Source organism: Malaclemys terrapin, chromosome 7, assembly GCF_027887155.1.
Source record: "Malaclemys terrapin pileata isolate rMalTer1 chromosome 7, rMalTer1.hap1, whole genome shotgun sequence".
In the NCBI taxonomy this organism is placed as follows: domain Eukaryota; kingdom Metazoa; phylum Chordata; order Testudines; family Emydidae; genus Malaclemys; species Malaclemys terrapin.
In genome coordinates this window covers 75,283,111-75,298,159 of record NC_071511.1, presented here as the reverse complement: position 1 = coordinate 75,298,159, position 15,049 = coordinate 75,283,111, and the positions used below count along the sequence as shown (strand labels likewise).

Here is a 15,049-nt window from a genome sequence, read left to right as displayed (position 1 = left end):
GGAAGAGACCTCAGGAGGTCATCTAGTCCCCCCTGCTCAAAGCAGGACCAACACCAACTAAATCATCCCAGCCAAGGCTTTGTCAAGCCGGGCCTTAAAAATCTCAAAGAATGGAGATTCCACCACCTCCCTAGGTAACCCATTCCAGTGCTTCACCACCCTCCTAGTGAAATAGTGTTTCCTAATATCCAACCTAGACCTCCCCCACTGCAACTTGAAACCATTTTTCCTTGTTCTGTCATCTGCCACCACTGAGAACAGCGGAGCTCCATTCTCTTTGGAACCTCCCCTTCAGGTAGTTGAAGGTTGCTATCAAATCCCCCCCCACTCTTCTCTTCTGCAGATTAAACAAGCCCAGGTCCCTCAGCCTCTCCTCATAAGTCATGTGCCCCAGCCCCCTGATCATTTTCGTTGTCCTCTGGACTCTCTCCAATTTGTTCACATCCTTTCTGTAGTGGGGGCCCAAAACTGGATGCAATACTCCAGATGTGGCCTCGCCAGTGGCAAATAGAGGGGAATAATCACTTCCCTCGATCTGCTGGCAATGCTCCTACTAATGCAGCCCAATATGCCGTTAGCCTTCTTGGCAACATGGGCACACTGCTGACTTATATCTAGCTTCTCATCCACTGTAATTCCCAGGTCCTTTTCTGCAGAACTGCTGCTTAGCCATGTGGCACACTAACCCTATATTATGCATAAAGGTGCCCAATTCCAATTTATACAACAGAGCTAAACTGAATTCTAAGGAAGCTACATAGTAATATTAACTATGAAATAAACCAATAACTTTTATTGACTAAAAATACACCAAAGCGAAAATAACTAATCAATTTTTGCATTATAGCAAAATATAAATCTTGCAAGACTAACCACTTCCTAAGCCAGAGGGCTCCTGCATGACTTAGATGTGCTACAAGGAAGACAGCTCGGTTTGGCAGAGCTGCTAAATGCCACTAAAGTTTAGCTTCACTTTAACAGTTTAGGGCAGAGGTGGGCAAATATGGCCCACGAAACCATCCTACCTGTCCCCTCCCCCAGAGCTTCAGCTCACTGTGCCGTCAGCGCTCTGGGTGGCGGAGCTGTGAGCTCTTGCCGGGCAGCGCGGCTGCAAGAGCCACCAGGTGTAGTGTATTAAATTGCTCCCTGTAGGAATGTGCTACTTACAAAGCACCAGGACTGGCAGTCTTAAGTAGTACACTGTATGTAGCACATTCCTACAGGGAACAATTTAATATACTACACCTGGGTAGGGAAGGCTGCGCCTCCCCAAACAGCCTGGCCCCCACCCCCTCTCACTTCCTGCCCCCTGACTGCCCCCCTCAGAATACCCGACCCATCCAACCCCCCCTGGCTCCTTGTCCCCTAACCACTGCCCCCGGGACCCCACCTCCATCCAACTCCCCCTCCCCCCATCCCGACCCCTAACCACACACCTGCCCAACAGGTCCACCGGGACTCCCATGCCTGTCCAACCGCTCCCTACTCCTGACTCCCCCTGGTATCCCCTACCCCTTATCCAACCCCCTCGCTCCCCTGCCCCCTTATCATGCCACTCAGAGCGCCAGGACTGGCAGCCGTAAGTAGTACACCGTAAGTAGCACATTCCCACGGGGAGCAATTTAATAAACTATACCCAGTCCTCCATACACTTTCGGAACCCCGATGGGGCCCACCCCTGGTTTAGGGGCTCCAGTTAAACGTTGTCCCACAACCACCTCCAATGGAAAAAAAAAATCTAGTAGGGTCAGATACGTTAGTCCTTACTGCTGTTCTGAATGTCAGAACTGGTTGGAAAACCATTCCCAGAGAGTAGTTATCAGTGGTTCACAGTCAAGCTGGAAGGGCATATTGATCCCGCAAGGATCAGTTCTGGGTCCATTTCTGTTCAATATCTTCATCAATAATTTAGATAATGGCATAGAGTGTACACTTATGAAGTTTGTGGATGGGAAAGGGATTGCAAGTGCTTTGGAGACTAGGATTAAAATTCAAACTGATCTGGACAAATCTAAAAAAGATATACTGAAATGGAAAAGGTTCAGAAATGGGCAAAAAAATTATTAGGGGGTATGGATCAGCTTCTTTATGAAGAAAGATGAATAAGATTGGGACTTTTCATCTTGGAAAAGACAACTAACGGGGGGATATGATAGAGGTCTATAAAACCTGACTGTTGTGGAAAAAGTAAATATGGAAGTGTTATTTACTCTTCATAACACAAGAACTAGGGGGTCACCAAATAAAATTAACAAACAAAAGGAAGTATTTCTTTACACACAACGCACAGTCAGTCTGTGGAACTCTTTGCCAGAGGATGTTGTGAAGGCCAAGACCATAACAAGGTTCAAAAAAGAACTTGATAAATTCATGGAGGATAGGTCCAATCAATAGCTATTAGCCAAGATGGGTAGGGATGGTGACCCTAGCCTCTGTTTGCCAGAACTAGGAATGGGCGACAGGGGATTGGATCACTTAATGATCACCTGTTCTGTTTATTCCCCCTGGGGCACCTGGCATTGGCCACTGTTGGAAGACAGGACACTGGGCTAGATGGACCTCTGATCTGACCCAGTATGGTCGTTCCTATGTGATAAACTGTAGAAATGGTCTCAAGTATATAGGACGAAATTCAATAAAGGACAAATGCAAATTACTCAAATTAGAAAGAAATGATCAGTTGCACACATACATAATGGGAAATGCCTGCCCAGGAAGGAGTAGTGCAGAAAGGGATCTGGGGGTCATAGTGGATCACAAGCTAAATATGAGTCAACAGTGTAACACTGTCGCAAACATCATTCTGGGATGTATTAGCAAGCATGTTGTAAGCAAGACATGAGAAGTAATTCTTCCACTCCACTCTGATAAGGCCTCAACTGGAGGGCTATGTCCAGTTCTGGGTGCAACATTTCAGGACAGATGTGGACAAATTGGAAAGAGTCCAAAGAAGAGCAATAAAAATGGTTAAATGTCTAGAAAACATGACCTCTGAGGGACGATAGCAAAAATGGGGTTTGTTTAATCTGGAGAAGAAAAGACTGAGGGGGACATGATAATAGTTTTCAAGTACATAAAACGTTGTTACAAGGAGGAGGGAGAAAAATTGTTCTCCTTAACCTCTGAGGATAGGACAAAAAGTAATGGGCTTAAAATGCAACAAGGGCGGTTTGGACATTAGAAAAAATTTCCTGTCAGGGTGGTTAAGCACTGGAATAAACTGCCTAGGGAAGTTGTGGAATCTCCAGCATTGGAGATTTTTAAGAGCAGGTTAGACAAACACCTGTCAGGGATGGTCTAGATAATACTTATCACTCATGGCAGGACTGCAGGGGACTGGACTAGATGACCTCTAGAGGTCCCATCCAGTTCTACAATTTTATGATTCTTAAACATAAAAGCAGCTAGGAAGCAGTCAAAATATTTGGCCTTCCAAAACTTAAAATGAACTGTCTTACAATACAGGCTTTGAAAAAGGAAGAGAGTCTCAATAGCAATAGGGAAAAAAAAAAAAAAAAAAAAAAAAAAAAACTTAGATGAGCTCTGAACAGGGGAGTAACAGCAACTTGCTTAAGAATCTTTGCTGTAACATTTAGCATACATTATTTAAGCCACTGAACAAAGCAACCATATTTGATAAAGGAGTTTAAATGATATGTTGTACAAAACAAATACTTGCCAAAGTTATGACAAATTATTAAAAAGTAAACAATAACCTGGCAAACAAATTTAACACTAAATTTTAAAAACAGGTGTTTAAAATGGAGTATTGCTGTTACCCCATTCTCAGAACACTTTTGAAAGAAAAACCTACAAACGGAATGATCATAGAAGCATCACAGTGAAATTGATCACTAGTCAGTTTCATTTTTATAAGGCTATAAGGACTATAGTAGCCTGAACTTGGGCTGCTAGTGGAGAAAAAGTGGTGTGGAAGGGACAACAGACCAAAAGAGGAAATCCACACAAAACAAGTAGAGGAGGGGATTAAAAAAGAAAATCCCAGATGGGAATGTGGATTCTACTACAAATACAACCGCTTTGTTCCGACTAAAACAGTATACTGGGAACAGCTCCCAGAGCACCAAAATCCTTTGAGGCTAGAGAGCTGGCTAGCTCTGATGGTATTCCCTCAATACCTTCTTGCTCTATATACACACCCCCCCACCCCCCCACACCCCCCACTGGGGAACTTTCCTCATGCTTTGTACCAGCCAGTGAATAGCTGCAGTTCCCTTCTTTAACTATGGCAGGTGTAGCAGTCATCAGAACAGCCAATCCCATCCTGCCCACATCTCTCAGATTTCTGCTTCTGTTTTTCCTTCCCCATACTCCCAGCTGCTATGGTTCTCTTACATTTTAAAACTTTAGTTCCTGAAATTTGTAGGGTTAACTGCTATGTAACATAGTTAGTGGCCAAGAGCACACTTAAAACAAAGACTGCTCCCACCTTCAAGAGTGAGAGGAAATCTTAAAACCCTATAAAGAATGTGGATTAATGAGAGGGCATTAGAGGAAAACATAGGCCCTCCAGGTATTCAGCCTTCCTAACCGTGATATCTATTACACTATGCAATAGTCTCCTAAATTAAACAGCTTTCGCTTCTACATTTCACATTTAAAAGAAAAATTGGACAAAGCATTAGATGACATAATAGGTCCAATTACCTACTTCTATGAACCCATATGCCAATGCCACAATTAAAAAACAAAAATAGAGCACTGAAGATATGAAGCAATTTGAAACTAAGAATCTAATGAAGCTTATATTGCCAAGGGAGTTATGAAACAAATACTGAGTTTCATCTGCTGGGTTTAAACTTAAACACCAAATATAGGAGCTCCCCAACCCACACAATCAGAATGCAGGAGGCAGTGCCCAGGTAAATGCATACACTATCAGGAGAGCCAGTAGGGAATAGAATTGATTTTCAACTGCCTCCTCTTTAGAGCTACCCATTTCCTGTGAAGTATTCACCACTGAAATTAACTCAAACACTCTTTTTGAGCTAAAGGTGTATTCAGACCATAAGAGCTAGGTGCAAAAGCAGTTAAGCACAGCTGTGCCATTTTATTTGTGGGCAAACTACGGCCTGCAGGCTGGATCCAGCCTGCCAGCCGTTTTAAGTTGGTCCTCAAGCTCTCAGTAGGGAGCAGTGTCTGGGGCTTGCCCTGTTCCAGCGCTCCAGCTGGGGAGCAGGGTCAGGGGCCACTCCACGCAACTCCTGGAAGCAGCCGCATGGACCCGCTCCAGGTCCTACACGCTCCAAGTCCTACACACTCCAATGGGAGCTGCAGGGGCGGTGCCTGCAGACGGGGCAGCGTTCAGAGCCGCCTCGCTGTGCCTTCACATAGGAGCCGGAGAAGGGACATGCCACTGCTTCCAGGAGCCACTTGAGGTAAGCGCCACCCGGAGCCTGTCCCCAAGCCCCAACCCCCTGCTCCCACCCTCCGAACCCCTCGGTCCCAACCCAGAGCACCCTCCTACACCCCAAACTCCTCCTCCCCAGCCCCACCCCAAAGCCCCCCCCCCCCCCCCCCCCCCGCACCACACTCCCCTCCTGCACCCTGAACGCCTCATTTCTGGCCCCACTCTGGAGCCTGCATCCCCTCCTGCACCCCAACCCCAATTTTATGAACATTCATGGCCCACCATACAATTTCTATTACCAGATGTGGCCCTCGGGCCAAAAAGTTTGCCCACCCGTGGCATAGGCAGTGCAGAGAAGGAGGCGATGAACCACTAGGCAGGACTGCATGAGCCCTGAGTGATAGGTGAGGATGTTAAAAATAACTGCCCAGAAATTTAAGATTTCTTAGCAACTTGCTCATTGTTGAATATTCCAGGTAGAATATCTGATGGACAACAAGTGATTACAGGCAAACAAAATATTCTTACACAACCAAGAGTGGAAATATTACAGAACTGGAACCTATTACAGAGCACCTAATAATGAATGCAATTTATGGAAAAAATTAGACAAAATTACACATTTCAAGAATATGCATACCAACTCAATCAAAAGACACTGCCTGGACAACAGCTTCAATTTCAACAACTCCAGAAGCTACAATAGATAAATATTGCAAGATAGGTAGAGGAGGTATGTATTACTACATTTCTGTGGATTCTGAAAACACTACTACTTTTTTCATCTTATTTTTCTATTTTTATAATCTGGAAGATTTTAAACCTATTAGCTTTGAAATAGACCAGATAGAACTTAGATCTAGACTAGGTCTATTAGAATAGTTCTTCACTTGAAATTTTCAAAACAACTGACATAAAAATAAATAAATAAATAAAAACACACATTTGACTATCTAAGTTAACAAAGATCTCTGCAGTATATAATATAATTAATACTGAAGAGACAGAAATGTAAGGTAGGACAATGCCTCTAGAATTTCTATCACATTTTAAAAGATTAATCTCTTGATCAGTTTGCACAAATATAGTTTGCATTTTGAAGTGCATCTTACTCAGGTTACAACTACAGAAAAGTAATTTATTTTAACAGAATTTAAAATGGAAGCTGGCTGGCCACAACATTTTTCAAAGGACATACTCAACAACTCTTAATGGAATCCCTTAAGAAATGGCCCTGCCATATGCTGAGTTATCAAAATAGCAAGATCTCATTACAGAAGTGGGTAACTAAAAGAGGACACGTATCAGACACTGCTCCAAAAAAGCCTTTATAAACTGATGTACTTGCTCTCTCAGTCCAGGGCAAGTGCATCTGTATCACTCTCTATGGTTCAGCAATGGCATCCCTTCTAAGTTTCCAGCTACCCAGCTGTTGCCTCTCTTGGGTGGAAACCCACATCTCTCTTCATTCTGAGTGGGGTATTTCTAGTCTGAACAGTTCCCTACCTTCAGTGTTATTCCCCAAAGCAGGCCTGCTTTGCTTCTCTCCTTAGACATGGTACACAGTGTAATTACCCAGTCATAAGTTACCACACAGTTCTTTCTTAGCAAGCATATTTTATTCTTAAAGTAAAAGCAATACAGAAAAAATATCTTTAAAATAATAAAAGAACCTACACGCACGCTAACAAGCTTACCAGAGATCACCCCAACTACAAAATGGCACTCTGGCACAAGCAGACCTCCAACCCCTATCCACACATTTTCGTGTGGTTTCAATTCATCACACCCTTTGCCCCGAACAAGGACAAGCATGAGTAAGAGTCACTCATTTATCCAGTTTGGCTCTTTGAAGAAACCATGAAAGGTAAATAGCCAGACAATGCATCTCTGCTCAAAGTGCAGCTTCAAAAAGAATGGACCTGAGGTGGGTCATTTGTATTCTTCTCACCCCTCAACTATTTCCTAGGAAATCTACTTCACACTTATTATCCCAAAGAGTTCCTAAGATGCATTTATCCTGCCTTCCTCTTAGGGTATGTCTACACCATGCACCTTAAAGCGGCACAGCTGTGCCGCTATAGCTGTGCCTCTGTGCCTTCACAGACCGTGAAGTAACCCTTCCCTGTGATATCTGATGTCCCCTTGTTCCTAGGAGCGCCCCAGCCAAGGGGGCTCCTAGCTCTGGCTGGGGAGGGACAAGACTTGTCCCCCTCTCCCCTCCAGAGCAGCTGTGCAGGGGATGGACTAGACCCACCTCTGGGTGCCTCCTGCTGCTGCAGGACACTCTGGGAGTGGGCAGCAGCCCCAGAGGTTCCTGCAGCTGGAGGAGACTTGTGGATGTGGGTCCAAACTCGAGCATAGGGGGGCTCCTAGCTCCAGAAGAGCATCTCCTGCGGACAAAGCTTTCTCCAGACCGGCGCTTTTCCTCAGTAAAAACTTTTGTCTGTCAGGAGTGTTTTTTTTCCCCACACCCCAACTGACAAAAAAAGTTTTACTGATGCAAGCACAGCGTAGACATAGCCTTAAAGAAGTTGGTACAATCCCACAATATCTCAAACATTTTCAATACTATGAATTTCCTCAATACTTAAATTAAACCTTACTGAGTCAAGTTTAATTCCATAAGTAGGGCCCTACCAATTTCACGGCCGTGAAAAATGGGTCACAGACCGTGAAGTAACCCTTCCCTGTGATATCTGATGTCCCCTTGTTCCTAGGAGCGCCCCAGCCAAGGGGGCTCCTAGCTCTGGCTGGGGAGGGACAAGACTTGTCCCCCTCTCCCCTCCAGAGCAGCTGTGCAGGGGATGGACTAGACCCACCTCTGGGTGCCTCCTGCTGCTGCAGGACACTCTGGGAGTGGGCAGCAGCCCCAGAGGTTCCTGCAGCTGGAGGAGACTTGTGGATGTGGGTCCAAACTCGAGCATAGGGGGGCTCCTAGCTCCAGCTGGAGAGGGTCATCTCCTGCACAGCTGCTCTTGGGGGGGGATGAGGTTGGAGATCAGACCCACCTCCATGAACCTCCTGCAGCTACAGGAAGCTCTAAAGGCAGCACAGAAGTGAGAGTGGCAATCCCATGACCCCCTGTGATAAATGAAAGGGGGGGTAGCTCTCTTTTATGGACACCCAACCAGCCAGTTAGCTATAAAGTCCCTTTTGGTGGCTGTTCTCTGCTTGCTTTACCTGTAAAGGGTTAACAAAGTTCCCCAGATAAAGGAAAAGGAGTGGGCACCTGACCAAAAGAGCCAATGGGAGGGCTAGAACTTTTTTAAATGGGGAAAAAAAAACTTCCCTTTGTCTGTGTGTTGTGGTTCTCCGGGAAAGAGAGGAGACACAGAGCAGTCAAGTTTTAAGCAGCTTTAAAACCAGGTATGAGAAAAAAAAAAAAAAAAAAAAAAGTCATACCTCAATCCTACTTATCTGAAACTCCAAATGTGTAGGTAGATCAGAAATGTTTAGAAAGACATTATTAGGGTTATTTCTGTTTATTTCTTATGGCTAATGGACTCCTCTGTGCTAACCCCAGATGTTTTTGTTTTGCTTGTAACCTTTAAGGTGAACCTGAAGAGCTATCTTGATGCTTAATTTTTATAACTGTTTCTTTTAAGATCTAGCAAAAAGCCTACATTCCAAATGTATTTCCCTTCTTTTTGTTTTTAATACCTTTTTTAAAAAACAGGATTGGATTTGTGTGTCCCTAAGAGGTTTGTGCATATGTTGTTTAATTAGCTGGTGGCGATAGCTAATTTCCTTTGTTTTCTTTCTCAGCTCTTCCCCGAAGGAGGGTGAAAGGGCTTGAGGGTTCCCAACAGGAAGGAATTCCCAAGTGCTCCTTCCTGGGTTCAAGGTTTCTTTTTGCATTTGGGTGGTGGCAGCGTTTACCAAGCCAAGGTCAGAGAAAAGGTGTAACCTTGGGAGCGTAATACAAGCCTGGATTGACAAGTATTAATTTTTAAAATCCTTCCGGGCCCCCAACGTCTGCACTCCAAGTACCAGAGTGGGGATTCAGCTTTGACACTCCCCTACAACAGGTTTGCAAACAACCCCCTCCCAAATCCCCTTTGGGTCAGGACCCCTGCGGTTACAACACCAGGAAATTTCAGATTTAAATATCTAAAAATGTGAAATTTACCAATTTTCAAATCCTATGACCATAATGGACTGGTGAATTTGGTAAGATATTCCTTATGGATAGGGCCCTTAAATTCCTTAAAGTTTGTTCAGGATATAAATCTCTTCAACCACTAGTGAAATGCAGCCATCACTAGCATGAAATGCAAAGTTACCAAACAACATCACACAACAATTTAAGGCAGGAAGTAATACTTCATTTGTTTCAAGGTCCAGGAATATTTAAGAAATGTATAATTTAGTTACCCAAATTGGAATTTACCCAATATACATATACTAAAAAAATACCACCCATCCTCTTGTGAAATGTGCTACAAAATCTTTAATGACGACAAATGATCAGAATCTCATTTTTATCTCATCTGAAAATCTAATGTATTTCAACAGGTAAGAGGGGATATTAATGAGCTTCATTTACAACCTTTAATAAAAATGGTCATTTCAAGATTTTTGAAAACAGGTGCCAAAAGATTTTGCAAGAATACCAAATGTAAAAAGTTAATATTAATACTCTGCATACATGTACATTTTATGGGCAATACCTATTTTGGATCTGTGCCCTACAGAAGGTGGTGATTAATTGTTATTCTATAAAGTATGTCAGGAACCCAGATAAGAACTGCTCCGTGGGATTTTATCTGATCCCAGTACAGGTTTACCTTTTGACTATCATTGAGCAGCTGTTTTTTTTTTTATTACAGATTAGTATTTTATAGCAGGTCACTTAAAAACTAAATCCCTACTTATAGCTTCCTCCCCAGCTAATTTTCTCCAGCATAAGTATATTTTGACAAACTTACACCTATTACCTAATAGCTACTTTTGCCTATGAGTCTTCTGTTACAATCCCTCTATTATATTTCAGCATATTGAACTCTTAATGAACATTCCTCAAGCAGAATTAAGTCATCCCATCTTTACATCAATCGATCATAACAAGGGATTTACCATATTAGTTGCCCTCAACTACCTTTTAATTTGAAGGTCACTAAAGTCATAACTCAAGTCAAAAATGAGTTACGTTGCAACAAATTTGTGAGCAAACAACTTTAAAGCAAGCAAAAACCTAGTGTGTTAGCTCAATCAAGTTAAATGTGTTTGAAGTACTCTCAACATTCATTAAGAGTAATATCTGAAGCCATGTTAGCTGACTGTTTTAGATTAGACATTATAGCATGGTTTCAAATGTGTTAGTCTGCATTTTAGGTCATCTAGACTAAAGTTTAAAGATGTGATGCTTGCACATGCTAACTTTACACCTTTAAAGCCTAGTCTAGCCAAACCTTAAAAAGCATTGAGAGATTTCCAATTACACTAAACTCAGTTGTCCTAACACCTAACATGACTGAAAAACACCCTTACTGCACATTAAGATGAGGTCTCAAGTGTGATCATAGGTTAGTCACCAGCAGTAAAGCAAGTTTCTTTGCTTTAGTGTCCCAAGATGAATAAAATGAACTCTCTGGGTTTGAAAAGTAGCCTTACATTTCAAGATTTACTTAAGTAGTAATCAGTGCAACAAGGAAGTCTCTGAAGAAGTTATATTTACACTAGCTGCTGCACTCTCCCCTGCCCACTGGCTCAATGCTCGGGTTTATGTTTTCATAGTGTGCTTTGCTTTGGATAAACCTCGATACAAACATAATGGCTGATCAACTATCTCAGTTTCATTTGGAAAAATAAACACTACCCCTAAAAAAAAAAAAAAAAAATATCAAACTGCTTCTACTGTCTTGGTTTCCTACAACTTGTTTAATATCCCCATGATAGGATATTGTGTGAAGGAGCATACTCTATTGACTTAATACATAGAGGATCGGATACTGTTCTCACTTATGCTCTCAAATACAAAAAGTTGAAGGGCGTTAGCTCATTTACATAATTAACAACTGGTGTGACTGGGCTTGCACTGTTTGTTGTAATTAAGTTAATAGCCAATAAAACTAGATAAATTTAGAATTTTCCCAGTTGTTTATCCACAGCTCATGTTTTCAACATTAGGCTAACAAGTGGATTTTTCCCTATAGTAATAAACCTGTATTGTAAGTCCAAATTTATTTTCTTCTATCCATTACTACTACTGCCTTACTTGCAAACTCCTGCTACGCTCATCTTAAGCCATTAAATACCATTTTGGTCTACTGCATGGCAAACAGACTGGGGTCCACTTATTTTTCTGGTCAGTTAACTACATACCAAGACTCAATTTTTTTACAGAAATTTAATGTAATATTCCAAGCAAAAATAATATAGCAAGGCTGCAAGGTGTCATCTTGACAGGCTTTGGTCTGGTATGGCCCACTACATTTTAAGAACCATCATTTTCCAAAACTTGAACAGGTAAAAAGAAAGTTGCATTTTTATTAGTTTTGATATCAGCTATTTACATCAAAGCTCTAAAGTAAATGAAATCAAAGATCATTTTAAAAACCTTTTAAAAGTGAATATAGTGCTTATCAACAATGCTCCAAAGAATTAAGTGCATTCGTCAAAAAAAAAGCATAAGTGAGAACAGTATCAGATCCTCTATGCTGCCTCAACACTGAATTGAAAACAGCTAGAAGCCAGAGGAGGGAACTTCAATCTACATGTCTCTAATTATTTGATTTGCATTGAAACTAATATGCCAGTTATGAAGGCTTTTGTGATGTATACATCTGTGCAGGAGGAAATTCAGTGCAATCACTCATTTCACACAAGTCAATAGTCAGGACAGATGTTAATCTTATCACTCACTACCTGTCTGCACTAGATTTGAACCAGCTACATAAAAACAGACTATCACCAATCCCTTGAATTATTTTGTCTTCATAATATCACATATGCAAGAACCCATGTAACCACTAACTGTACTTGAGGGTAGGGAATATGTGGAAGTATACATGCATAGTGAAGGAAGAATAAACCTCAGAACTGCTTGCAACGTTAGTCTTTGTCGAGCAGTGGTGGGCAACCTGCAGGCCACAGGTTGCCCACCACTGTTTTAGAGAGTGGTAGCTGGTCCCTTAACCAAACTACTGTAAAGACAAGAGTCTGCTTTTTTATTTACACTTAATAAAATATGGTATGCTTCTCTGTATCCACAGTTAGTTTTTGCTCTCGATATGCAAGATTATTTGGTCCTAGGTTTGATTACAACATTTAACCAAACCTCAGACAATGCAGCAATTTAAAAAAGTTGTTGTACACAGATTACTAAAAATCACAGTATGCTTAACTGTTTAAATAATACTATTAGACAGTTTAATATAAATTTACCTGTTATGAGTTTAGCTCTGCTGCTCTTGCTGTCCCCATCCTCTATGTTTCTGTTTGTGCTCTCTTCTTTTAAACCATGAACAATATTGTCAAAAGATATGCTCTTGCTGGACACAATGCTGTCTCCACTGATTGGCTGATTAATTCTGCTATTAGCTTCAAGTAGAGAAATGAAGTCCTCAGACTGAGCAGCTTCAATGGGTTCCAGCTGAGAGCAGCTTTTAGCCTGCGACACATTCTTTGAAGACACTGGCAGAGATTCTTCATCACTATCAAATCCAAATGGATCTTCTGTTACCTCCTCTTCAACTTTGGGTTTTTTAGGAATTTCTGAAATATCTGGTTTGACGTTGGGCCTCTTCTGTCCTAATTTGGCCATAAATGTGGTTTCTCCCCATTTTGTGCTAAGGGTGGTCCGTTTGTTAGAAAAGACTTCATCAAACTTTGAGTTGCCATTTCCCCCTTTCCTGCTGTATGTCTTTCCAAATCTGGATGTCATTTTGACAGCTGTTTCATATTCTCTGTGGGAAGAGAAAATTAGATGCACTAAAGAGTAACAATATACAGAAACTAGTTTTCCACTCTTTATTAGAGCACACTGGACACTTTAGTTTTAAGATCGTACTGTATACAGCATTGCCTGTTTATTTTTGACTGGCATAATTCCCTTCATTTACCCATGTGTATTTTTAAAGTGAATTATGCAACAGACATCATGCCTATCAATTTAAAACAGTCACTTATTTGTCCCCATTTAATTAGTAGAAATTCACCACCCTGAGTCTGTAAAAACGTACCTGCTATGAATAAATATTTGGATTGTTCTATTCTCATGTCAGAACTCCTACATAATACCTTTATTTCCAAGGTTTGAGGCCATTATTTTTATTAAAATTAGAAAGGCTGTGTGTATTTTGTTTAACTTTAGACCATTTTCATGCTGCATTTGTATGTGCAACTCATATTAGAGTAGTTAGACTCTATAATCCAGTCTGGTTTTTAAAAGTTTTTTTTGTCGTAAAAGAAAAGTGTTAAAATATTTCACAATTCTGTAGTTGCCTCAAATCTCAAGTCATTGTAAACAGCAATGATGACTTCACTCTTTTATGCTCTTTTCACAAGGCTGAGGTAAGGTTTTGTTAGTAATATTGCTGTGATATATTTTGCCCCATCTGTGCATGCAAGGACAAATAGTGTTATTAACCAGAAAAAGACCACTGTCATAATCCTCAAATGTATTAAGTCCGGCTTGTAAATAAGCTTTTGCACGATTCATAGCCCGGAACAAAGTATATAGTCCTAGATAAATCCATTTCTAATACTGTTCAGGATACCCAGTGCAACCACAGCCAAACCTCAGTCTTCAACAGAAAATTTAATTGTGATCAGATGCTTAACACAATATTAACATTAACAAGGGGGAAGGAACACAAGCCAGAATAAGGAAAAAACATTTTGAATAATGTTTAGGTAAATAAGATATATTCAAGTGAGCATGGCCTGACAAAATTCACCCTAGGGTACTTAGTCAGCTAGCTGAAGCAATCTCAGAACCATTAATGATTGTCTTTGACAACTCTTGGAGGTCACAGACAATTTAAGAAGGGAAAACAGAGTACCTATCTTTAAAAAGGGGAGGGGGAGAGAAGGAGGAGGATCCAGGACATTATAGACAAGTCAGCCTAACTTCTAAACCTGGAAAGATACTGGAACAAGTTATTAAACAACCAATTTGTAAGCACCTCAAGGATAATAGGGTTATAAGTAATAACCAGTACGGATTTGTCAAGAACAAATCATGCCAAACCAAACTAATTTCCTTCCTTGACAGGGTTACTGGCATGGTGAAGGGTGGGGGTGGGGGTGGGGGGGGGAGAGTAGCAGACACTTGAATTTTAGTAAGGCTTCTGACATAGTCCCATAGGACATTCTCATATGCAAACTAGGGAAATGTGGACTAGATAAAATTACTGTAAGGGGGGTGCACAACAGATTGAAGGCCGGTAGTCCTGCAGTAGTTATAAATGATTGGGTGTCACACAGAAGATGTATCTAGTGGGGTCACTCAGGGGTCTGACCTGGATTCTGATATTTATATTTTCAATAATTACTTGGATAAAGGCATGCTCCGAGCATATGCTTATAAAAATCTGAGGATGACACCAAGTTGGGAGGGGTGACAAGCATTCTGGAGGACAGAATCAGAATTCAATATTACCTTGACAAATTGGAGAATTGCTCTGAATTAAACAAGATGAAATCTGTAAATTCCATGCAGTGCAGAGTAAT

The 15,049-nt window shown here is 41.4% G+C and overlaps 1 protein-coding gene across 1 annotated transcript in view; it reads right to left on the bottom strand.

The window, feature by feature from the left end:
• Positions 1–15,049, bottom strand: part of WAPL (WAPL cohesin release factor) — a 128,889-nt gene that overhangs the window by 110,039 nt on the left and 3,801 nt on the right. Inside the window, exon 2 of the mRNA XM_054034191.1 lies at positions 12,761–13,281. Within this exon, the coding sequence (XP_053890166.1) occupies positions 12,761–13,259 (499 nt within the window). The 5' untranslated portion in view covers positions 13,260–13,281. The remainder of the gene's footprint in view (positions 1–12,760; positions 13,282–15,049) is intronic.